At 36.1% G+C, this 26,550-nt stretch overlaps 1 protein-coding gene across 6 annotated transcripts in view; it reads left to right on the forward strand.

Moving 5' to 3' along the window:
- Nucleotides 1-26,550, forward strand: part of SENP1 (SUMO specific peptidase 1) — a 54,400-nt gene that overhangs the window by 6,023 nt on the left and 21,827 nt on the right. For 5 of the 6 annotated variants that reach the window (XM_047743163.1, XM_047743165.1, XM_047743164.1 and 2 more), the window contains 10 exons: nucleotides 1,715-1,799; nucleotides 2,659-2,700; nucleotides 7,090-7,249; nucleotides 11,893-12,064; nucleotides 18,573-18,676; nucleotides 18,758-19,044; nucleotides 20,569-20,623; nucleotides 24,859-24,897; nucleotides 25,740-25,824; nucleotides 26,051-26,206. In XM_047743163.1, the coding sequence (XP_047599119.1) occupies nucleotides 1,715-1,799; nucleotides 2,659-2,700; nucleotides 7,090-7,249; nucleotides 11,893-12,064; nucleotides 18,573-18,676; nucleotides 18,758-19,044; nucleotides 20,569-20,623; nucleotides 24,859-24,897; nucleotides 25,740-25,824; nucleotides 26,051-26,206 (1,185 nt within the window). The remainder of the gene's footprint in view (nucleotides 1-1,714; nucleotides 1,800-2,658; nucleotides 2,701-7,089; nucleotides 7,250-11,892; nucleotides 12,065-18,572; nucleotides 18,677-18,757; nucleotides 19,045-20,568; nucleotides 20,624-24,858; nucleotides 24,898-25,739; nucleotides 25,825-26,050; nucleotides 26,207-26,550) is intronic. The other variant, XM_047743162.1, reaches the window with a different exon arrangement.

Genomic DNA, 26,550 nt, shown 5'->3' on the forward strand with positions numbered 1-26,550 from the left:
TGAATCACTTTGGCTTAAGTTTTCATCTGATGTACTTTAAATGGCACACTCAAAAGGACAAACATGTATAAACTTTTTAGAATCAATATTTCTGGTGTTTTGAATTCTTTTTGATATATTAAATTTAAGACAAGAACTAGGCTATGTATGAGTTATTTGAGAATAGTATCTTTTAGAAAACTTTTTATTATTTCTGTGCATATTAGAATTACCAAAGCACAGGTCAGTGTCCTTTTAAACTAGAGTCTTAAAATTGTTGAGCATTAAGTGGGGGGAAATATTTCAATATACAGAAGCTCTGAGATTTCCCTATGTTATAAAATGTAATTTCTCAAAGGCCCAGCATCAACAGCATCCCTTGGGAGCTTGTTAGAAATGCAGAATCCCAGGCTTCACCCCAGACCTACTGAATTAGAATGTACGGTTTTAAAAATTTCCAGCTGATGAATAGAAATACCACATGATCCAATAATTTTTCTACTGGGTACTTACCCAAAGAAAATGAAAGCACTAAATCAAAAAGATATACGCACCCCTAGTTTATTGCAGCATTATTTACAATAGCCAAAACATGGAAGCAACCCAAACATCCACTGACAGATGAATGGGTAAGGAAGATGTGGTACACATATACACATATCATGCAGCCATAGAAGGGATGAGATCTTGCCATTTGTGACAGTATGCATAGACCTAGAGAGTATTGTGCTAAGTGAAATAAGACTACGAAAGACAGATATCATATGATTTCACCAATACGTGGAATCTAAAGAACAAAACAAATAAATAACAGAATTTGATCTGTAAATACAGAGAACAAAACTGATGGTTGTGGGGAGAGGGTGGAGAAAAGTAGGAAAGGTGAGTGGGAGGTACAGGCTTCCAGTTATGGAATGAATAAGTCACAGAAATAAAAGGCACAGCATAGGGAATCTGGTGTGACAGACGGTAGCTACATTTGTGGTGAGGATTGCATAACATATAGAAAAGTTGGATCACTATGTTGTACACCTGAAACCGTAACATTGTATGTCAGCTATGCTGAAATGAAAACATTTTTTTAAAAAAAGAAAAAAAGTCTCCAGCTAGTTTATTTGCACATTAAAGTTTGAGGAGCATTAATAAAGCATCTTTCTCAGTAAGAAAGCCATGACTAATATAGATGAGACAGTTCTTTACTGTGTGAATCTCTCCCAAGCAAAGCAGAATGTTTAGCATTGTTGGCCCTTGGGCACTAAATTACCTGTAACATCTGCCTCCAATAATCATTTTTGGTAACTGAATATATAGTCACACATTTCCAGATTGGTACTTGGGGTGCAGCCCCACCCCTGATTAAGAACTTCTGTATGAAGTTATCAAAAGGTTAAAAACCAGGTTCATTTGTTACCCTCTTTGATAAATGATATAGCTGGCTTTCAGAACAGGATATACCATGTGCATGTTTATCTTTTAATGAGCATTCTTTGGATTAAGTTGTATAACAGATACTTTGTCTGTTTTTCCCCTTGAAGCCTCAGTCATTTCATTAGATTGTCTATGTGTTTTCCTTTCTTATTAGTATGTAGTTTTTTTAATAATATATAAAAATATAATTATGTAGAATTCTGAAATACATCATAATCTTATTTAATGATATTTTCCAAGCATAAGTTTTTATGTTATTTTATTGTGAAAAAAATGTGATTTAAGAAAAATCTTTTGCTTTGTTTAGATTTTACCTTCCAGGGAAGGAAATTTGGACCGATCTTATACATGTTCTACAAGAAGTACGGCTTATAATCCAAATTATTATTCAGGTATGACATATTACTTGGAGTCACAGCATTTGTACCATTCAGATTTCTTCCTAGCAAATTGTGTGTGTTTACATCTCTAGAGTGAAAACATTGTCAAAAGCAAAATGGTATTTTCTCCACTAAAACATCATTGTGTGTGTTGGGGGGGGAGGAGGTTACTATAGTACTTTACTGACCTAGTCTCAACCACTTTTATTTAATGGAAAAGTTTTTTTGGGGGGGGTCCATTTTTTTTTTACTTGTTCATTATGTCATTGTGAAAAGCAGTACAGCTTTGGTTTGGCTTTTGTTTTGTTTTGTTTTTAAGATATGTGTCTATGATGTAAAGGATATGTGTTTTACATTGATATAAAGCACAGTTAGCCTTTTCTATTCTGCTTGAAACCGTGAATCCTGACAAATTATTTCTACCCAAGCTTGTCCCTCCATCAGGGCAGGAAATGTTAATTACATGTTTCTATCTAGCACCTGCCACAGCCATGCTTGCATATTCAGGGGCTTGCCTGTTCAGCTTGTGATCCATGGCAGAAGTCAGCATTCTCTAGGCTATTCCTAGTCCCTGGCCTGCCCCACTTTCCGTCTGCCCCTTTCCTAAGGTTAGGACCTCCAGTGATCTTCTGGCTCTGTCTTGGGGAAACTAAGAGGTTTTTATTGGTTAGCTTCCTGGCAGTACGATCCAGGAAGATTATAGTGCCTTCCTATGTCTTAGCACTCCTCGTGCTTCAGTCTCCTCACCTTCCCACATATATGGAAATATTAGTAATACTGTTGAACCTGCCCTAATGGGATTTTTATAAGGATAAACTGAGGTGATAAATATGAAATGCAAATAATAATTATTGTTATTTGGCTTCCTCAGGATTCTTTGTCAGCAAGATGAGATCTCCTCCCCTAAAAAGACGTTAGTATGATGATCTTTTAGATTTATATTATATTTAAATGTCATTTAGGTGGGTGGTACTTTACCCTGGGCTCTGAATTTCCTCTCTTGGCATGGGAAATGGTCTCTGCAAAGTATGTGCATAGTTTGTATAGGAAAATCAGTTAACTGGCTCTGAAAATAACTCTGCCATCATTAACTATTGGAAAGGCCTTTCTGATGAGCAGAGAGTCTGACATCTGGTTAGATAGTTCATTATTAATCTTAGGGAAAGGACATTTGAGTGGATAATGAAACGAGATTAATATTTCCACTTGAACTCAGGCTGTTTGTTTATAATTTCATATGTTGATTTACCATTGGATAGAATATTTGCTTTTAGTTTAAAATAATTGCTGAATAATAAACAATTATGTAGAGAAAATTATACTCAGAATCTGCTGACCATAACCACTCAATTCTGTGGCCTTCTCCATGTGTACATACATGATACATATTGTATGATTCAATACATATCTTTTTTGTCCAATATTTTAATTTTTAGTTTTCCATTTACATGTTATTCTTCGTGTCTACCTTTTTCTGTTGATTTCTAATAATCCATGGAATTGATATGCACATTTACAGTGCTTTATGTGCAATTTGAAAATCTAAAAAGCTCTGAAAACCAGAAATTCTTTTCATAATTCATTTGGCATCCAAACTGACCTGACCTGAATTCATTCATTCCTTGGCAAAACCCACATGAACTGACATGAAGCTATTTATATTTTTGTCTTCTATTTGTTTCTGTAAATATGAGTATTTATATATTTCACTGCAGATGTATCAATGTGTTTGATTACAGGGTGCAGCTTCAAATTATACCTTGAAGTGTTACATAGTATATACCAGGTTATTTTTCTAAAATTCCAAAAATTTTAAATTCAGAAGTGCAGTGGGATCTAGGGGACTATGATTTAGGATAATGGTCCCATGCCTTTATTTGCTTCATTATTTTCTCTGTAGTTTAGGTCCTCTTCACGCTCACTATTTTTAGCTATTGTAAGTAATATGACTTAAGAACGTTTGTATGTATAGCCTTTTTTCTTTAAATTTCATTACAAAAAAAAAATTTCATTACACCCTTGATATTCATAAAGGATATATCCGAGATCATCTCAGAACTTCATGTTCTTGACTGTGGTATATTTGACCAGATTCTTGGCTTTCTACTGAATTACATGACTCTTGAGAGTTACATTTTTCCTATGTTTGTCCTCATCCTGTAAGTTGATCCCTGTACCAAAATCTTACACTGAAGTTTTGCCACTCATTTGAAAGCCATTTTTTAGGAAAAGGAAAAAAATTACTTCATAACAGTTACTGTATACGTGATGATGAATAGCGAATAGCAACAGTGAATAACAAAGCCATATTGAGATGGGGATGCTGAGCTATTAGAGTCATTCTCTAAGTTACAGCTTGAAGCAGAGGATTTAGATTTGTGCCTCCACCAAATTTCATCTCATCCCTGACCAAACAAATGTACGGGTGTGTCACAGAGTTCCAGGATTGCTCTCTGACAATCAGATTTTAAATCTCTGAAGGCCAATGGTTTAAATACTTTTTTCTTAAAGTCTTTAATTTAAATCTACTTTTTAGTGTATATTTTTCTTAACTTCATACCTTTGCCATATCCATTCTAATTGATTGTAAATCCTGCAGAATTGTGTCTCCTTTGTATGTCTTCTTTTCCAATAATCCCCACATTGATTTCTGTGGTCAGTCACCTTGAGCTTCACTGCTTGATTGGGCAAGATGGGGTCTCCAAAACACCTACCTTAGTCATCTCATTCTGTCTTGGTATTTGTCTCCTTTCTTGCTATTCTCTTTTCCTCCAAGGTGAAAACAATCATGGGAAAGCCCCAAACTTTAGAATCTAGGGTCTGGAGCTTACTTACCATTTCCTGTTTTACTGCATCTGCTGCCTCTCTGTATCAAGTTTTTCAAAAATCTGCTTCTTAATCCACTTAAAATTAGACTAATTTAAAAAATATTTTTAGAGAAAATACAGCTCTTTTACTTTAATAATTTACTGCTGGTTAGCCTTTAAGACTTCTTGATTTTATTTTCAATTTATTAACAATTAAAAATTGAAACATTTTAAACACCAAACAAAGAAAAGTAGATTAAGATGAAAAACGATTTTGCTTATGCTTGGAATCATTATCATCATCTTATCTTTGGAAAATATGTTAAATTAGGTTGCCAGACAGGCATTTAGTAGATGATTTAAAGCATCCTGCTATTTATAATAACTAAACCTGAAAGTTAACAGGAGCAACTGATGATGCTTACTTTCATTATAAGTAATTGCCTGACATACTTTTTTTTTTAAATTTAAAGCTTATTTCATTATGTCCATAAAACTATTGCCTGTCCTTATAGAAGATTTGTAGAGAAAGGTAGAAAAATACCCATCATTCTATTTTTGGAGCACAGCCAAAATTAAACTTTTGGTGTATTTCCTTATAGTTTTGTGTGTGCGTATGTGCACGTAATAAGAAATCTTATTTGTGGCGTTTGTAATCTGATTTCTTAATGTTAACAGAATAGGAGGTTAAATCATCACTTAAAAAATAGTGTCTGCAGCCCCATTTGGGTCCCTCTCCAGCTCTGCTTGATTACATCAGCAATAGAAGACCATTGACTGCTTTCATTGAGTGGGGGTGGAACCACCTTGTTCTGGTTAAACAGACTGCCTGATCCTGTGCTTTTCCCTTACATTTAAAAGCTGAAGCCTTTGTGAAATGCCATTGAGGTAGCTACTCTGACTTATCCTTGGTCTCAAATTTAACACTTATCTGGGTAATTTTGCCTTTTTGGTGACATTCCTCAAGTAGACATTTCTAGTTAGATCATTCCCTAATCCTATTTTAGAAGAAAGTATAAGAGACATATTTCTACTATTATTACTTTGCATTTAAAGATTAAAATGTTCTGGTCCTTTAATGATACTCATTTTTTTTTTATTGGCCTTATGTTTCTCTCCTTAAAGTAATAGTAATAGATGCTAAGCATAGATACTGATTGCAAATGTACAAGGTTATAATTCATTTTAAAAGTATATTTAATTGTTAGATTAGATTCATCCAGTGGTGAATCAACTGGTACTAATACCACCCCTGAATGCTGTTTTTTTTCCTGTCTTATTTATCCTAAATCCCGATAATCCTGATTCAAAAAACCCACAAAAAACAAACAAAACAAACCCAAGTACTAAGCTTCTTTTTGTTAGCTACCATTTTTTTGGATACCAAATCAAAAGCTACATTAAATATTTTAAGTAATATTGCGAAGAGTTCTGTAGTCATATGGTTTGAAAATGTTAGCATTAGGCAAAAATTCAGGAAGTAGAGAATTATCATTCTCATTTTTTTACTGGTGCTCCCCAGAGTTCCATAACCTGACATCCGAAGTTATTTTGAAGGTGCTGTTTTAAATTGTCTGATTCTGCTGATAGGGAGAGGTGGATTTAGAAAGTATTCTATTCCTGGGGCACCTGGGTGGCTCAGTTGGTTGAGCATCCAACTCTTGATCTCAGTTCAGGTCTTGATCTCAGGCTCATGAGTTTGAGCCCACATTGGGCTCCTTGCTGGGCGTGGAGCCTACTTAAAAAGAAAGAAAAAAAGAAATTATTCTATTCCTAGCTGAAATTTCAAGAGACTTTTTCTTACCCCAGTCGGTAAGCCACAAGTCAGAAGATTCAAATAATAAATAATCCTCACTTAGCCTGATTGCAGTAATAAGCATCGGAGGGAGGATTGATATTTTTGATGATTATGACATTAAGTGACCTGAAGGTTACCATACCAGATGCATATGATGGGTCATTCCTGCCATAAGCCAGCCAGAATAAGCAGCAGTGAGGTTATCTCTGTTCTTAGAGAGAGCCCCCCGAGTCCTGAACATGGTAATTAAAAGCAAGAAAGTTACAGGAGCTGCTTTTTAAGCGATAACTGTTGTTCATTTGAATTACAATTCTCCTTGGCCCTCCACCTGCTTTCTTACTGGTCTGGCCTACCTTCTTTCAGGCCCAGGCCTGGGAGTGCTTGCAAGATATAGTTGGGGTAAAATGTTGACTTTTGGTGGACACCACGGAGTCACATTGATGCAGATAAGGCACATGGCTGTGGCAGGATTCAGCTCCTTCATCAATTTTCAGGTTAGTATGGCTGAATCAATTATAGTTTGTAGAAGTTCCCTTACTGCAGACTTTACTGGCAGTTGAGACTGGGATCTTTCTTCCATGAGAGACATGGTGCTTTACCACATTACTTTGGAATACAATGTTGGACATGGTTGCAGTCATATGGAAAACTACTACTGTAGATATTTGTCTAATTATTCAAACTTTTATTCTTTTAGACAACCCTTCCTCAGACAGTTTTCTTGGCTCAGGAGACTTAAGAACCTTTGGCCAGAGTGCAAATGGCCAATGGAGAAATTCCACTCCAGCATCAGGTTCAACTTTACAAAAATCAAGAAACAGCCGAAGTCTTTACCTCGAAACCCGAAAGACCTCAAGGTAGGTATTCTGGCCTCCTAGTTAACAAGACTTTCCTCTAATATGGGAGAAAATGGCCATAACATCGTTGTTTACATTGGTATTTTTTATTTTATTTTATGCAATATGGTGGTTTTATTAAAGCACAGGGACAGAACCTGTGGGCAGAAAGAACTGCTGCCCCAGGATTGTGAGGAGCAACTCAACATTGGCATTTTATTGTTTGTTTGTTTTTTTAAGATTTTATTTATTTATTTGACAGAGAGGTAGAAAACACAAGTAGGCAGAGCAGCAGGCAGAGAGACAAGCAGGCTCTCCACTGAGCAGGGAGCCCAACATGGGGCTCGATCCCAGGACCCTGGGATCATGACCTGACCTGAAGGCAGATGCTTAACCAGCGGAGCCACCTAAGGGCCCCAATGTTGGCATTTTAAAGGAGTAACACTGTTTCTGAATTTTAAACTGTGAAAATATGGACAAATCCATTTTAAACCTTCAACTTTTAATTACTTGGTGCTGAATTTTGGAGACAGCCAAAGTTTCTCATTAGAGGAGAGTTTTGAGGGAAATCTTGGTGCATATGAGTATTTTGGGATCAGTATGGCTATTTTGAATCTTAAAGTGGAAATAGTTCGATTTTTACAACTTCAGTAGCAAAGAAATCAGTACATTTTATAGGCTCTCCCATGAGCAGAGACCTGGCTTAAACCAAAGAAGTTCTGTACCTCATGGCCTTAGTCAACTAGACCTAAACTTCTTTTCTTAGAAAACAGAGTTACAAAGAGCTTCTTCCTTTTGAGCCCAATTTCTTAAGGGCTGTCTATTCCCTCACCAAGCTTATACTGATCATTAAAGACAGATGAAGTTTGGCTTAGAAACTTCTCCCTCAGGAACTTTATTAGTAAAATATTTCTTTTTTAAAATATTATTTATGACTTCTTAAATTTTACTATGATGGTGGATTTTAGGAATGTGGGGTCATTTAATTTCCTGCTTAGGCAAGGCTAAGCTTTCTGGTGTTGATAGAAACCAATGAGATGACTTTTATTTTGTGATTATTAGCACATGGACTTTGGGAACGTGTCAGTACTCCCAGGGCTGGTCTTCCCCACTTCTTAATATATTTTTAAATTACACAAGATTCATTAATGCATTCATATTGTAAAAGTTAAAACGTTGCCATTAAAACTAAAAATGCTTGACCATTCCTCATAATCTTATTCCCCTCCCCTTGGTGTGTTTCCTTCCAAACCTTTCCCTATGGGTTTTTTTTTTCTTTTTTCTTTTTTTCTCCTATATAGTAGGCCATGTATACTATGAAATGTATAGTGCTATTTTGTTTTCATTAAAGATTTCCTATATGTATCATTTGGCAAGTTGCTTTTTTTTTTTTTTTTAAACTAGGTAAGGCCATACTGTTATATAATAACAGTATTATAGAAACAAATGCATGTGCTTTGTAAAAAATCAGAAAATACAGATAGGTAAAAATAAAATGTGAAAACATCATGTTTCCACCGGTGAGAGATCACCTCTGTAATATCCTAGTATGTATCTTTTCAGATATTTTTCTCTGCATTTACATGCATTTTTTTCAATGTGGTGGTTATTGCTCTTAAGTCTCTTAAATCTAGAACAGCCCCTCTTTCTTAGGACATGACTTTTTCTGCGTGTTTCACCTTTTGGATTTGATAGGTTTCTTCCTCATAGTATTATTTTGTCATCTCTCCTCTGTATTTTTTTTTTTTTTTTTTTGTAAACTAGATCTTTGTCTTGAATAAAAGCTGGTGCTGTGTTATATCACATTAGAAAATCTACAAATCTGTTTCTTCTCATCAGTGATACTGGATTGACCTCTGGATTAGGGAGATAACAATGTGGTCCTCTTGTACAGTTAGTTTTTTTTTCCCCCTTGTGATGACTAGAATGTAATCTAAATCATGTTACTTGGGCAATTTTATCCATGACCAATTTCACATCAGCCTTATAGTTATTCATATCAATTGATAATCCTTACCTGATAATTTTTTAAAATTGAGGTGAGATTGACATATATTATATTAGCTTTAGGTATATAACATAATGATTCAATATTTGTATATATTGCAAAATGACCTCAGTAAGTCTAGTTAACATCTGTTGTCATATGTAGTTATAAAATAGTTTTTTCTTCTAATGAGAACTTTTAAGACCTACTCTCTTAACAACTTATAAATAAGCAATACAGTATTGTTACTATTTTTTTAAAGATTTTATTTATTTATTTGACAGAGAGAGATCATAAGTAGGCAGAGAGGCAGGCGGGGGTGGGGGGAGCAGATTCCCTGCTGAGCAGAGAGCCCGATGCGGGGCTTGATCCCAGGACCCTGACTGAGATCATGACCTGAGCTGAAGGCAGAGACTTAACTCACTGAGCCACCCAGGCACCCCAGTATTATTAATTGTAGTCATCATTTTATACATTACATTTCCAGGACTTACTTATTTTATATTTTGAAGTTGGTGCCTTTTAACCTTCTTTGACCTGATAATAGTTTTATTAGAGTTACTGAAATAGTACTTTTCCAGTGTACCATTTCTTCTGTATTTATTTTCATTCTGCTTTGAAGGGGAGGGTTTTTTTCCATATTAGGTAGGGTTGTTTGGTTACCCTGATGGGACACCCTTCCCATCTACTGGGAAGGCAAGCGATAGGATTAGATCTTTCTTTTTCATAACCAGTTTTTCAAAGTAGGTGTCTTTTTTGGTCTTTTTTTCTTTTAAATGGCCATTTCATGTGCTTCAGATGAGGTTTTCTGTTCTTCTTTAGTGTCATTCCAGATTCAGTGTGTTCCTGTCCACTAGAATCATTACTCTTTTAATGTTCACATTCTCACAACTTTGGCCACCAGGAGCTCCTTCAAGCTCACTGCTGTGTCTGGCCCAATCTCTTTAATTGTAGGTAGCATACTTGCTTTCTGGCATTGCAAGATGCCCTCCCACTGGTTTTTGTTTAGAAGAAAGACTTTTGCATTAAACACACACGCACTCTAGAAAGCAGCAATGCAAAAGGCATCGTGGGAAATTCATTATATCTTCACCAGACAAATTATAGTGCCCTTGCCTTCTTTTTGTAGCAGCATCCACCCATCCTAAGGAAGTAAGCCTGTTCCTGGAATTCTGACTCCTTGTTTCCTTCCCCACTCTAACATACATAGAAACCATTGTAATTTGTAGACATACAGAGCATGTAAGTGATTTTAAGTTTTTATTTTAATTCCAGTTAACATACAGTGTTATATTAGTTTCAGGTGTACAATATAGTGATTCAGCACTTCCACACATCTACCCCCATGCTCATTAAAACGGTACACTCCTTAATCCCCATCACCTGTTTCACCTGTCTCTCCTATCTCCACCTCCTCTCTGGTAGCCATTAGTTTGTTCTGTAGAATTAAGAGTCTGTTTCTTGATTTGTCTCTTTTTTTTTCCCCTTTGAGAGAGCATGTATGTACTTTTCAATTTTCTTTACACCTAGTCTGATTTCATTTGGATCCAGACCAAAAGTACTGACTTAAAGAGTTGCTTCCATTGAATTCGGCTTAGTTGGCTGTGTATCTCTGTTTTGCATCCTCAACCAGAAAGAAAAGAAAAAGAGAAAAATCAGTATGCTGAGAGCAAGTAGCTCATCCTTGCAGGACAATAACAAATGAAAAAGACCACATAGAAAGAACTTTAAATTTATTAATCTAGTCTTAGAGATAAGACTGGGTTTTAAGTTCACAAAAGTATTTTTCCTGCCAGTTTTTTCCCCATTCTTTGGGGGGCACAAACAGTTTAAAGAAGCAAAAACAAAATTCTCCTTCAGAGGAGGTAAATGGGCCAGAAGAATTGAGAGAGTGATGTAGCCTAGGAGAAAGCCTTCTGGTTGTTTTTAATGAAGGAAGGGAGCCATCTGTTGGTTTTTAAAGGAAATTTTAAAATTCAGTTTAAAAGCTTCATTGAAAGGCTTCAGCTTTATCCATCTTTGCATATTTAATCTTAAAATAAGTCCCTCCAAAGGACTTGGGGGAGGAGGCTGCAGCAAGTAAATAGAAAGTGTATGTTAGATCCTTCAGACCCAGATTTTCTAAAGAAGTCTAACGTGGGGACGCCTGGGTGGCTCAGTTGGTTGAGCAGCTGCCTTCGGCTCAGGTCATGATCCTAGCGTCCTGGGATCATGACCTGAGTCGAGTCCCACATCGGGCTCCTTGCTCGGCGGGGAGCCTGCTTCTCCCTCTGCCTCTGCCTGCCATTCTGTCTGCCTGTGCTCGCTCGCTCTCTCTCCCTCTCTGACAAATAAATAAAATCTATTAAAAAAAAAAAAAAGTCTAACGTGATATACTTGTTGTCGTACTGCACAGGTCTTTGGTTCCTGACCAAAGGAACTGTAAAGCCAAGAAATACAGTTTTAGGTGTTTGATAATTACAGTATGGCAGAATCTGATGGAGCAACCCATGGATCATTTCTTATATATTTCCCTCAAATGGTACATCCCTCATTCTATTGGTGTTGGTTTTGTTGACACTTTGGTTGTTTTTGTTATTTCTTGGAAGTAAAAATCACTAGGTTTGATTTTCTTGTTGTTCTTTTCTTACAAACTCTGGTTTTTGTGTGTGTGTGTGCGTGTGTGTTTTTTTTTTAGTGGATTATCAAACACTTTTACGGGAAAGTCAAACCATCACTGCCATGTGTCTGCATATGAAAAATCTTTTCCTATTAAGCCTGTTCCAAGTCCATCTTGGAGTGGTTCATGTCGTCGAAACCTTTTGAGCCCCAAGAAAATGCAGAGGCGACATGTTAGTACAGCAGAAGAGGTAAGGAAAACCTGCAACAAAGGCTGCTAAAGGTTAGAATCTTTCCCTGTACCTAGCCATTCATTCCCTCTGATTTAGATGTTTATTAACCATTCATTTACTTAATCCTTTCTGTGCTTTTTCTTTCTTAATTTTTTGAGTGCTGTCATCTGTGCTAAAGAAATTAGAGATTTTAGCAGGACTTCATCATTTCTCTTACTGCTTTCAATTCTTGTTAAAGAGCAGACTTAATTGTCAGTATTTTCTAACTTACTTCTCATACATCAAACTATCTCTGTTCTTTTGGACCCTTCCTCAACTTGTGTTTCTTATGACAAAACTGTTAACCTTGCTGGATTTGATAAAATACTGGCCCTTATTTCTTATTAGGACAATTTTCCCTCACTATAAAAGGAAAATCAAGAAGCCAGCTAAATAATTTATGTCCCTTCATTATGGGTAAGAAGATCTTTGAGATCATAGATATTCTCTCAAAGAAAGATATTTTGTTGACATTTTGGTTGTTATATGCATAAACCTAAAGGAAAAAAAACCTAAAGGAAAAAAAAGATCAATTCTGTAAATACAATATGGCATATAATTTATGTGGCAGAGAATGTGCTCATATCTGTTAAATATTTATTATGCATCTAGTCAGCTTTGGACTGCTTGCTATGAGGATACAAATAAATAACAAGACCTTACAGTTATGTAGCCTATAGAGTTTCCAGTATGCTTTTCACATGTATTATTATGTTGAATCATTTTAATCTTGTGAAATAGGTAGAGATGAGGTAATACCCACATTTTAAACACATTAGGAGGGTAAAGGTCAGAGGTCACACAGCTAGTAAAAGACCTGGCCATCCTACAGCCCAGGTCTTTGGGAGTCTAGTCTGGTATGCTTCCTGTTATACAACACAGCGGTGTATTTCCAGCCCATCGGAGCTTACAGATTGGAGAGTCAAGAATACAGCATTTCATGCTAAATAATTAATTTCGTAATGAAGATCTTTTAAGTGGCAAAACATGATTATTTGTGACATGGTTAGTGAAAATCCTATACATTCTGTTTGGTGTTATGTTTGTATTGAATCTGAAAAATGAAGCAGAGGGTGACAGAACTAGTAAGTCACATTTAGTAGAGAAGGGAGAGAAGAGACTGGCAGCAGTTGCCTTTGGTGAGAGCTGAGCAACAGTTACAAAAGTGAGATTTATTTTTCACTTTTGTACTACTAAATTTAGTACCATGTATGTGTTAGTTATTACATAAATAGTTTTAGATTACTGGGGTTGTGCTTCTGCTGGAACCTAGGCAGCCTGCAGGCTACAGAGACACTTGTGGGGAAGAAGACGGCAGCAGTGTGGTGGCTGGATATTGTCCCCCCAAGCCTCCCCTACCTCCCATGGCTGCCGCTGAGATCACGGCATCCTTAAGATTATCTGTCATTCACCCACTAGCCAAGCAGTCCTTTGAACCACTCAGCCCCTTCTCTTTTCACTTCTACCTCCACCTGAGGACTTGGGCCAGCTGGATTATATTCAGCCCTCCCAGCCGCAGGCTGGCCCACTAAAGGACGTGAAACTGGAGTTCCCCTTCCTTCTACAGTGCTAAGAAAATGGCAGGGACTGAATCTATCCCACACAACAAGAGATGCAGAAAATTTGGAGTCAACCAGCTGTTTGTAGGTCTATATTCTGCTATGAAAAGCGACTTGCTTTTAGTACAGAACTACCACATCACCCATATAAGACTAGTAAGACAAAATATAGGACCAAACTTTATTAAATCAGAGTATCAACAGATTATTTAGATATTTAGTCTCAGATAGTATGGATAATCTAGATTAAAACATAATACTTTTTCCCCCCTGGGAATAAAGAATTTACTGGTGGGGAGCTCACGAAGTGGAAGAAAAGTTACTTTCCATGGAAATATTGAGATCTCCAAGGGAGAAGCAGTTGCTTATGTTAAAGAAGGAAAGTTAAGTATTGATTTTACTGCTGGATTTATCACTTTCAGGAATCTAAATCTATAAAAATAACATGATGTTGTTACCACTGCACTGTTCAGTCTTACAACAGGAGTTTAAAGAGAATATATAAAGAAGAATTTGGAAATATGTAAGTGGTGACTGGACCACCACTTGGCTAATGGCTGATTGAAGGACATCATTAAAGAACTGTACTATCAAATAGGATAACCACTAGTCCTATGCACTACTTATATTAGTTCAGTTAAAATAAGATAAAGATTTAGTTTTTCAGTCACACTAGCCACATTTCAAGTACACATATTGCTAGTGGCTACCGTATTGGACAGTACGATATAGAATATCTCCAATATAACTAACACTGTTTAGAGGATATGGATTTCTGTTTGGGAAAGAGAAAATACTAGGGATTTTTAAAATGTAAAACAGTAAAAACTCGAAGTTTCTTTTCATATATATGTTGTTTCCAGGCATGCTTCTCTGCAACATATTGAGCAACATTTTAAGATGTTGGACTTCCTTAATAGATGACACTGGTGGTTTTAGTCTTTAAAAACAAAACAAAACAAAACAAACTTTACAGTTTTGTTATAACCAAGAATTTGGGGCTTGAAAACAGAAAGTTGTTGAACTATGCACTTTTGATAATTGAAATTTATGTTTATTGTATAAAGCTATTACTTAAAACAGAATCAAAGTTAGGAGATTTATGAAGTTATTTGAGTAATTTATATTGAAAGGTTTTACTGTTCTCTGTTAGATTTTTATAATTTTACAGACAGTTTTATGGAGACTCTTAACAAGCATCTAAGTACAAGAATCTGCCACATTTTTTAAAAAATAGAATTCAGCACCTTATTTACCTTTGTATTGTTTTAAACTTTCCTTTGTCCTTTATTATGTTTAAAACATAACATTAGCTGATTTCTTTTACTTTAACATATTATCCAATTATTACTTCCTTTCCTCTTAATTTCCTAATTTGCTTATTCAGTAGAAATAGCTTAATAAGTAATGTATAGAAAAAGATGTTTTCTTTTACTTTATAGTACCAGATGCTCCAAAAAAGAATTGTGTTTCAAGTTTGAAGAGACTCACCTTTTTGCATGTTCTTTTGGTAAAGCCAAATGTTATATATGTTCTTGAGAGAGTTGCAGGACTATCTTTTCTTTGCCTGAAATAGCAGATAAGTTCTTGTGACCTTTAAATTGTCATGTAGAACAGTAAAAAATTCTTAACCTTTTTTCTATAATTTATTTTTTAGACTATAGTTGAAAGTGAAAGTATGAGGCTTCAAGAGACCTCAGATAATTATTTGGAATACAGAACATCTCTTCCTGTTTATTTTATGGTGTCTAATGACTATGAGGCTGTTCCGGTTTAGACAGAGGTTTTTCTTTGAAAAGATGGAGAAAATGATCTGTGGGTGACTTATGTATGTTTAATTGATTTTAAAAAATCAGTTCATTACCTTGAATTAATCTAGATTTGTCATAATTTATTTTAGCTGAGTCAATAGCACGTTGGTTATTCATGTTTTATTTAGAAGTATAAAAATTTATTCTTTATTTATTTTTAAAGACTTTTTATTTATTTATTCAACAGACAGAGATCACAAGTAGGCAGAGAGGCAGGCAGAGAGGGAAGGGGAAGCAGGCTCCCCACTGAGCAGAGAGCCCGATGCGGGGCTTGATCCCAGGACCCTGGGATCATGACCTGAGCTGAAGGCAGAGGCTTTAACCCACTGAACCACCCAGGCGCCCCTAAAAATTTATTCTAAGAAACTATTTTGCTATGTGATATGAGGGAGGAGAGAAGTGTTTTTTAACTTTTTACAGTTGAAGTCTGTAGGGTACCACAGGCAAAGATCCTTTCTATGTCACTGTTCTCAGTGTGTTTGTGAAGTCTTCATGTGTTGGGGGTATTTCTTTACATTCCCTTGGTAGTCAAAGTAACCTCTTACCCCAATTTCTCTGCTTTATTTTCCTCCCTATGATGTGATAATGTAGTCAAACCTTTGTAAAATTTAGTTTGGTAGGACAATGGAAATGAACTACAATGATTGGTTAATTAAGAGTTAATTTCCATGACCCAGGTGGTATTACTCTTCTGATTTTCCTTCACTCCCTCCATTTTCTCACTCCTGAAAACAACATACTGTTAACCCCATTGTATTGTGGATTATGAATTAGGTTATTTGGTGTAGTGGGAATGTGGGATCAACTTTGGTGGTTGTTCAAAAATTTCAGTCATTAAAGTGCCAGGTAACACAGCTTTTTCACTATGGAGTTGGTTGGCAGTCTCTTACAATCTAATAATCGGTAATGATGCTTCATTCTTCAGACTGTCTACTTAAAGAACCTTTATAACAGCAAATTTAGGTTTTAATAAAAAGGCATTTATTTTAATTACAGCTTTAAAAAATTTTTTTAGTTTTTTTTTTTTTTTTTATTCATTTGAGACAGATACAGAGACAGAGAGAGAGCGCACGCATGCACGAAGGGGGAGAGGCAGAGGGAGAGGGAGAAGCAGACTCCCCATTGAGCAGAGAGCCCGACATGGGGCTCGATCCCAAGACCTGGAGATCATGACCTGAGCCGAAGGCAGAGGTTTAACCATCTGAGCCATCCAGATGCCCCTTAATTACAGCTTTTAAATTTATCTCCCAGATACTCATGGCCTCCCCATTACAACAGCCAAAACCTACAGATTTGGTGATTGATAATAATGTATACCTGCTAACCATTATCACTTTTGTGCTCTTACTGAAGTGCCTGTCCAATACTGTAGACCGTCTCTTCACAAACACTAGGAAAAAGGACTGCTGTCATCTTAAATACAGTATTAATTGTATAAGGGATAAAATAAAGGAGTTTATTTTCTTCATATAGAAAATTGCAATTTGTTTTTTCTCTTGGGTCTGTTTTTCCCCCCAAGTGCTTAACTAATTCTACCTTATTACTCATCTATTCAAATTTAAGGATAGCTCTTTTTCATAAGGAGTTGTCATGCTTCACAGTTCAAGGTGAATCTTGTTAGATCAGTAACATTATAGTGACAATGTGATTGACAGTTACTATGTAGCAAACAGTGACCAAGAAGAAAAAACTTAATGTCTGTTTGCCTTTGCATAGATAGTTTGCTTAATTTCATTCTGCTTTTAACATTTATAACTGAATAAAATGCTTACGCACATTGAAATGTCATAGTGCAGGATGTAGCTAGCCCTGGCACAAAATATTAAAATTATTTCATGAAGATTGGTGGTTGTTAAACTGTATATAAGATTTTTTAAAAAAGTACCAGGGCATACTATTTAGTGAATGCAGCCCAATGCTTCTGGGGATCAGTATAGAATAAACGTTTTCCTATGGTTACAAGTCCATGTGTAATCTGGTTCTCTGCCAACTAACCTCTCTTACTGCTCTGCTGATTTACACTGATGTCACTTTTCCTTTTTTTTTTTTTTTTTTTTAAAGATTTATTTGTTTGACAGAGATAGTGAGAGACAGAACACAAGCAGGGGGAGTGGGAGAGGGAAAAGCAGGCTTCCCGCTGAGCAGGGAGCCCAATGCAGGACCAGATCCCAGGAGCCTGGGATCACAACCCGAGGTGAAGGCAGACGGTTAACGACTGAACCTCCCAGGCGCCCCATTACCTCACTTTTCCTTGGACACATTAAGCACATACCTGTCTCAGGGCCTTTGCGTTTGCTATCCTTCAACCTGGAATAGTCTTTTATAAATTTCTATGACATACCTCTTACCTTGATACAGGTTTCTGTTGAAATACCACCTTTTTAAAGGGGTCTTACCTGTTCTTGCTCTTTCCTCTCCATCATTTTCTATTCCCTTTAATTTTTCATACTATCTGACTAATCTTGTTTACTGTTCCTTTTAACTATAATGTAAATTCCACAAGGACAGGAATTTTATTTTATTTTATTCAGTGCAGTATCTCTAGTGAGTGGTGCTTAGTAGGTATTCAAAGTCAATAAATGAATTCAGTACTGAGGCCTAGGAAGAAGAGTAAATATTGGAGATGGAAACCATCTCTGGAAAATACTTATACTCTTAAAAATTAGATAAAGTAGAAAACAGCAAGGTATCCCACTCTGATTTTGACTCTTCTGGTTACTTCCTTATAGTTTTTCTAGTAGATGTCAGGAATTGTAGGGTTTATTAGAATCCTAATTGAGAGATCCTCAAATATTTTGTTTCTGGCACTCTATCAGTTGACTCAAAACTGATTGCCTACTGGCCTTCTGGTTTCATATCCTAGAGCCTGTCTGCATTGTTACTTACATATGTGTCCCATAATTTTCCAAAATATACTATCTGGTATTTATTTCATTTAACTCTTCTTATAATTTTCTAGAATATATCTAAGGATAATTCTTAATTATCTTGAGGGATTCTATCTGAACTTTGGCAGAACTTCTGGGAATCTAGATGCTGTTTTGAAAAAAAATCTTCTTCACTGGTTGTGTCTAAGATTTCTTTCTTTCTTTCTTTTTTTTTTTTTTTTTAATATAGACAGTCCAAGAAGAAGAAAGAGAGATTTACAGACAGCTGCTACAGATGGTCACAGGGAAACAGTTTTCTGTAGCAAAACCCACCACACACTTTCCTTTACACCTGTGAGTCACAGAAACATATTTCAAATGAATTTAATTCTCATTTTGTCATTTGATATTGAAACTATATTCTTCTCTTACTAGGTCTCGATGTCTTAGTTCCAGTAAGAATACTTTGAAAGACTCACTGTTTAAAAATGGAAACTCTTGTGCAGCTCAGATCATTGGCTCTGATACTTCATCATCTGGATCTGCCAGCATTTTAACTGCCCAGGAACAACTGTCCCACAGTGTGTATTCCTTATCATCTTATGCCCCAGATGTTGTGGCATTCGGATCCAAAGATTCCGATCCTCTCCATCAACCCCAACATCACCACTCTCTTCTACATCAGCCAGATCACTTACCAGCTTCAAATACACAATCAGAAGGTGAAATTGGTCTCTATAACTATATTTTCAGTCCTAATAGCCAGTTAACTGTTGATGGGATCCATGTGAATCATAGGCAAGGTTGTAATCTGAATGTAACATAACTAACATGTAAGAAACTTCAAATACATTTAATTCAGTTAGCCTTACCACAAATAAGCTAAACCTGCAAGTGACTTACTTTTTTCTTACATGGAGATGCAGATGATTTCATATATTTTACTTAAAAGATTAACTTCCTGAGCAGAGTCTAGGGTCAGCACAGTCAGCCCAATTACTTCAGTACTTTCTCTGTCTCTAGTACTTTACAATGACCATTAAGTACTCTGAAGTTCTAAGAGTTTTAGAACATCAATTAAGTATTGAAGTAAAAGTTCTTAACCAGGTAATGTTTTATAAAAAGTTGTGTAGTAAGTTTATGCATTTTAGAATGGTCATCAGCAAATTTCAGAAACAAAATGAGTTTTCAACCTAAGTTTTGGTTACCTGAAATATCTAGACTCTGCACTCCAGATAATGAAGGTTTTCTGTGATAATTTCATTTGCTTAGTTTTCCTCTTCTGTAGGTATGTATTGTGTATGTTTATGATAGTATGTATTTAGGTATATAACTTAAAACAAGTTTTAGGTTAAATGGTTAGACATTATGATCTTTTGATAGATCATTCTCTAAGGCTCTTACCTCCTTCCTCAGATTTATTTATTTATTTTTTTAAGATATTCTTCACTTTCTTAAAATTTCACTTGGGGATTAAAATTGTTGGTGGCATCATTATATAGCTACATGTATTCATGAAAACCTTTATAAAATTTTGTGAGATGATTTACTGGGAACTACCATTAAAAAAGCCTTTAACCTAAGACACATAAGTTGTATGACAAAGGGTTAGATGCAACTAAACTGAAACAAATATACTATAATACATTGAAGTGTTCCTTACTTTTATTGTACCATTTAATAAATATTCTAAATGAGGTTCTAATCATTTCAGTTAGGACACGATCCTCTAGAAGGACACAATTCCTGCCTTTATCAACACTGAAAATAAATGATGAAATGATAGAATTTGTATGTTTTAGACTCTGCTACTTCTATAGCTGTTTCTGTCTTTCTACCTTCTGTTCCTCCTTCCCTTCTTTCACCTTATTCAGTCTCGTGGTAGTTCATGAACTAAAAGTAAAAGCTTTTGAGAAATATTGGCTTGTTCTTGTTCCCCAGGAACAGAAAGAAGCAGCGCAGGAATCAAGCAGAGCCTGGGAGTAGGAGATGAAGGGCCTATGTGCTTGTATTTTAGAACGACTGCTTTCTTTGTGAGGCAAGCTCTTCTCTAAGCCCTCTTTCTGGCTCAGTGAAAATGGGCCTGCCTCTCTCTCTGTCTCTTCCATCCTGTCTTTGTCCTTGTGTTGCATTATTTTTATGAAAATAGAATATAACAAAGTATGGGAACTTAAACTACAGGCATCTAGAGTATATAACTACGTAGGATTTTATTAATAATGACATGCTCTTGTGTTTCTTTTTAGGATCAGACTCTGTGATCTTACTCAAAGTGAAAGATTCCCAGACTCCAGCTCCCAGGTAAGCTTTAGAAAAAGGACGTTCTTGACATATTTTCTTTTTCTTCCCCTTACTCACAATTTCTTCTCTAAGAGTTACAGAATATAAGGTCAAACTGCCTCAATTCAGACCTCTTGCCTGTGTTATTTGAATTATTTCAGTGACTTTCTGATTGGTCATCTTCCTCCGGCCTCATTGTTGAGCTTCATTCCATCTTCCATCATGGTCTCAAATCCATTCTTTGCCTGTTCTTTTCCATCTTCCATTCTGCAACCCGAGTGGTCTATTTAAAATGCATATCTGATTATTCATTAAATTCCAATAGGAGTGGCTGGCTCTCAGACTAGAGTCAAGCCCAAACTCCGTGATATGCTATACAAAGCATTTCCTCTGCACACCTCACTTCCTGTCACATGTTCTTTCCTTTAAAAAGTATTTATTGATCATTTACTATGTGCCAAGTCCTAATACAGGCATTAGGGCTAACAGTAGTGAACAAAATGAAAGCCCTGCACTCAAGGAACTTATATTCTGGTTATAAGAAGTATAAGGAAAGGGGCGCCTGGGTGGCTCAGTGGGTTAAGCCTCTGCCTTCGGCTCAGGTCATGATCTCAGGGTCCTGGGATCGAGCCCCGCATCAGGCTCTCTGCTCAGCAGTGAGCCTGCTTCCTCCTCTCTCTGCCTGCCTCTCTGCCTACTTGTGATCTCTCTCTCTCTCTCTGTCAAATAAATAAATAAATAAAATCTTTAAAAAAAAAAAAGTATAAGGAAAGAGATGGGGGACAAATAATGAGTAGATAAACATTTATATCTGGTAGTGATAAATGTGAAGAAAAATAAAGCAGGGTAACTTATAGGCTGGGGCACTGTTTATCTGGGTGGTCATGGCAAGTCTGATAAGGGACATTTGAGGGGAGATATGATGGAGGTGAGAGGAGGAGACATATGGGAAGATGGGACTCTTTCTTGTGTTTGTTACGTGCTGGACTATATATGATATGTACTTACTTAACCTTCATAGTCAGTGTTCCTTCTGCCTAGTATGTAGCCCCTACCTCAACTTGTCTATCTAAAGAAGCAGGAATCTCTTTATTGTCTTTTAAATCTCAATTCAAATATGGTCTTCTATGATACTTGACTTCTATATGAAACATTTTGCTTTGTAATTCAGTGGGTTACTACTTAAGATCGCAATTTCTTTGCCATTGCTGTTTCTGTGGCATTAGCAATTCAGTTGCTGGAATGATAATAGTGTCAGTTTTTCATTGAGGAAGTTAGCAATTGTGAAACATTTTTTCTCATCTCAGTTTCTATACTTCTTTGCATTTCTCCAAATGTCCTGAATTTTAGATATTTAAAGAAAAATTCTCTGTTATAGTTTCTCAAGGAGACTTTAGAGTTTGGAGTTCTTATTCTTTATACATTTTTTTTTCTTGAGTCCCAGACCTGGGTTCTGATTTTGTCCAGGCATCATGTAACTTTGGACAAGTTACTCTTCTGAACCTTAGTTTCCTTATCAGTGAAAATGCCAGTATTAATACCTTACTATTTTTTGAATTGCTGTGAAGGTTAATATACTCAAAAAGCACTTATAAAAGTGTTTTCACACATAGTACACAAAGTAGGTATTTTTTCCTGGGAAAAGGTCGATCTCATGTAAAGAGTGCTTTTAATTCTTTAATGGTTCTTTACTGGGTATACCTTTCCTTTATGGAAGATTTCTCTTGGTGATGCCTGAAGAATGAGATGGTGGGAGAAATGGTCTGTTGGGATCAGATTGACTAATGCTGTTTATTGCAGTTGGAGTCTGCTCTCTCGAGACTTGGTTGATTGGCTCTTTATTCTTAATCTCCCACCACTGCCTCTTGGTTAAGGTCTAGCAGTGACGGGGCGCCTGGGTGGCTCAGTGGGTTAAGCCGCTGCCTTCGGCTCAGGTCATGATCTCAGAGTCCTGGGATCGAGCCCCGCATCGGGCTCTCTGCTCAGCAGGGAGCCTGCTTCCTCCTCTCTCTCTGCCTGCCTCTCTGCCAGCTTGTGATCTCTCTGTCAAATAAATAAATAAAATCTTTAAAAAAAAAAAAAAAAAGGCCTAGCAGTGAGGATCTGCCCTTATTTCCCAGAATATGCCATTCCATTTCCTATTTTTGTGCCATTGTACATGCTGATCCTAATCCCTGTAATTTCCTTTCTCTCCTTGTCCACTTGTTGTTTTGCTTTGCAGAATCTGACTCAGGTGTTATTTTTTTCTCAAGACATTTCTCTGACTTCTCCGGGCAGCATAAGCCTTTTCTTCTAGTACTTCTATCCCTATGTCTGTTCATTACTAATACCTTTGCACTAATAACCTAATGTTGATAATGCCTGGCATATGATAGGTACTTAGTAAATAAATCTTTGTTAAACATGCATTTCCTAGAAAGCCTTAAATGCTCTCTTGAGTAGCTCAAGTATTCATCATCTCCCTGTTGGTTTAAGGCTTTGGTTTACTGAAAGGCACATTGCAAGAGAAGAAATCACAGCCTTCAGAATTGGACAGACATCGTTTCTAATCCTGACTTCCAAAACAGATTATCCTCTGAACCTCAGTTTCCTTTTCTGTACACAATGAGGAATAATTCCTTATTACATATTATATTGAGGTTTAACTAGTATGAGAATTATCATGAGGCTTAACTACTATAAAACATCTAAAGCAGAATTTCACACAGAGCACGAAGTAGGTGCTCATAAGTTGTTTTAGTTATTACTGTGTGCTTCAATCATATGAAAAATAATGTATAATCTTATTTTACTTTCTTAAGCCACCAAATACCTTGATCCATTGAAGAGCAGTACTTTTCCCTTACATTATTCATTTATTCAGTAAGTACTGAGTACCTGCTGTGTGCCAAGCACATTCTTAGTGTAGAGGATATGGTAGTAAATACAAAACACAAAAATTCCTATCCTCATTAAGTTTATGGTCTAATAAGGAAGCAGACAAGCTTTAATAGCGTGATATAATACCATGAAATTCTGGGCAGTTCTTGTCACTTCCTTATATTGTGCAGTAAATGTGTTTTCATGTTCATTTGTTTTTAATGTCACACACTAGGCCTCTCACAGTGCTACCACTGATCTCTCTGACTTTCTATCTTGGTTGTTACATCAGTATTCACTGTGCCAAGGGTATAGGCCACTACGTGTATGTTTTCCATTCATTAACCTCAGTTACAGTGGGGAGGCAATAGAACAGTATTGTCATTGCCAAACCCTAGCCTACGGATGATTGGGAATACTGATTCTCAAAAGGTAGGCTAAGGAGCAAGGGATACGCTCTTGAATCCTTGTTCTTGCCTTCACTAAGACAGACCATAGCAATTGAAGAACTGACAGGGACTCTGATTTCCATATTTTACAAATCTGAAACTAAGACCCATGGAAATGAAGTGACTTTGTCAAAGTCACAAAGTGAATCAGGGATTGCTCCAGGAGATCCAGGTCTCTTAACTCCCAATTTGATGCTTTCCTCTGTTTACTTGTTCTATGTATCTTAAAGTTTTCTTTGGAAAAGTGTTCACTCCTCTGTTTGTTTCTTTGAGAAATCCTTCAGTTAGGGATTGGCAAGGAGATGACGACATTTGAGAAGAGCAAGAGGCTCTAGGAGAGAGAACATGCCTGTGACTCTTCTGCGAAGCATTATTCATTTGGATTGTCACAAGAGCTGCATGGACTAGAACTTGTCGCTCATCTTTGGAGTAGAGTTGTATTGCTGATTTTCCACTTTGATTCATTGACTCACTAGCCATTTGATACAAATTCTTGTGTGGGTGGGGATTTTTAGTGTGTGGTATGATTTAGTTGAAAATATTTTGATTCAAGTAGACTGACAAGAAGTCTAAGATTTGACTAAATCATTAATAAATCTGTTAATCTGAAGCATTTGGGAGGAGGAATGATCTAGCTTAATGTATTACCTTGACAAGTGATGTGCTCTTTCACATCGTTTTGGTCTCTCACACAAGAGCTATGCTACAGTTAACTTCTCTGCCGAACTTTGGGTCATCTTTTTAACTAGTATGTGTGCAAATGACTCGTACTTGTATTCCTTTAGTTCCTAGTTGCGATTATTTTATGTAATTTAGGACTTTTTACTTATTGCATACATATAAAGCATTCTCGTAAATTATTTAAACGATTGGTTTTCTTGGTGATGATATTTGAATTTTCTTATAAGCCTCCTGCTCATTTGTCATATTTTTTTTCCCCACCCATAGTCCTACTTTTTTTCAGGCAGAGCTGTGGATCAAAGAATTGTAAGTTGTTAATTTTGCTTGGTTAATTTCCTTCTCCATCACTTCCTTTCCAGTTAGAAGTAGTCAATTAGCCAATCACCCTACCTATATTTAATCAGTAAAGATTCCCTATTTAATATTTATTTATAAAACAACTTTTAAGTTGTTGGGGTTTTAGAACGAATTGGGGTTGGGACATGTCTTTGCTTAGGTTTGTTAAATATGTAACAATTACTGAAATTCAATTGGATTGGAGAACTTTCAGTTAGGTGTTACATAGAAAGGAAAATAAATGCCCTTATTTTCACATTGATAAAACTAATTTATTGAATAATTCACATTTCTGGAATTTGCAAAATCATTGAGTTTTTAGTCTCCATTTTCAGTAACTTTGAGTTATCCAAATCCCTGGCCTTACTAATTTTTTTAGGGGAAAAAAACTCATATTTTTTCTTTTGGATCATAAATATTTGAATTGAAACCTCAGTTATATCTTATATTATTTGCTCCTTTGGGATTCAGTCTCATTTTTAAGTTTCTAGAATGAAGCTTCATTTTCTCCATAATCTTAGAAGTATGCTTAAAGGAAAAAAGAGACTACACATTTGCAAATATCCACAAAAGTCACCTGTTCCCATTTAGCAAAAAAAAATTCATCATTTCAATAAAAATAGGATAATTTTAATAACACTACCTGGTTTCACCTGTCTTAAAATATAAGTGTAGTGTGACGATAAGATTAGTGTACGGATTTTAGACTTTCTGTATGAGGGTTTTATATTTAATGTTCATCATTCATTAACAATGTGCCTGATGCTAAGACAGTGGTCTGCACTTTTGTCCCATTCCTTTTCATTTCCTAGAACTAGTGTTTATGATTCTCGAGCACGGGAGAGATTGCGCCAGATTGAAGAGCAGAAAGCACTAGCATTACAGCTTCAAAACCAGGTAAACGAACAATTAGAGATAAGGTTGTAAATAAATAGCATATCCAAGTTGAAACTAATTTGGAAGAGTAGCTGGCTTGGGATCAAAGCTATTGTAATTGCAAGATGTTATGGTAGCATAACATTATATATGATTAGTCCTTGGTCTCTCCAGCTGGTCCTGCTCAGTGTATGTAGAAAAGTAGTAGTTTTCCTTATCCTACTTACTCTAAAGTTCTTTTTTGCAGAGATTGCAGGAACAGGAACATTCAGTACATGATTCGGTAGAACTGCATCTTCGTGTACCGCTTGAAAAGGAGATCCCTGTCACGATCACCCAAGAAACAGAAAAGAAAGGTCATAAATTAATTGAGAGTGAAGATGAATTTCCTGAAATCACAGAGGTAAATTACATACTACAGATTCTTGTGCTAGCAAGTGTATTTAGAAGAAATACTTTGAATGAATTTCAAACGTAAAAGTAATAGAACACCTGGCATTTAAATTGTGTTGCATACCCCTGCTTTCATTTATTTGTATTACAATACCAATCTTGACTTTCTTTTTAAAGGATTATTGAAAATTGAGGAAAGAATTGTGGGTGGATTTTCATGACTTCAGTGAAAAAACATTGAATAGAGTTGTGTTTTATTTTATGTACATTATCACTTGTATGTGTACAATAGTTTGACATCAAATAGTAGTAAGCTGAGGCTTACGTTTTTTTTTTTAAGTGGTAAAAAATCAG

The sequence above is a fragment of the Lutra lutra genome, chromosome 8 (genome assembly GCF_902655055.1).
Source record: "Lutra lutra chromosome 8, mLutLut1.2, whole genome shotgun sequence".
NCBI classification, from domain to species: Eukaryota; Metazoa; Chordata; class Mammalia; order Carnivora; family Mustelidae; genus Lutra; species Lutra lutra.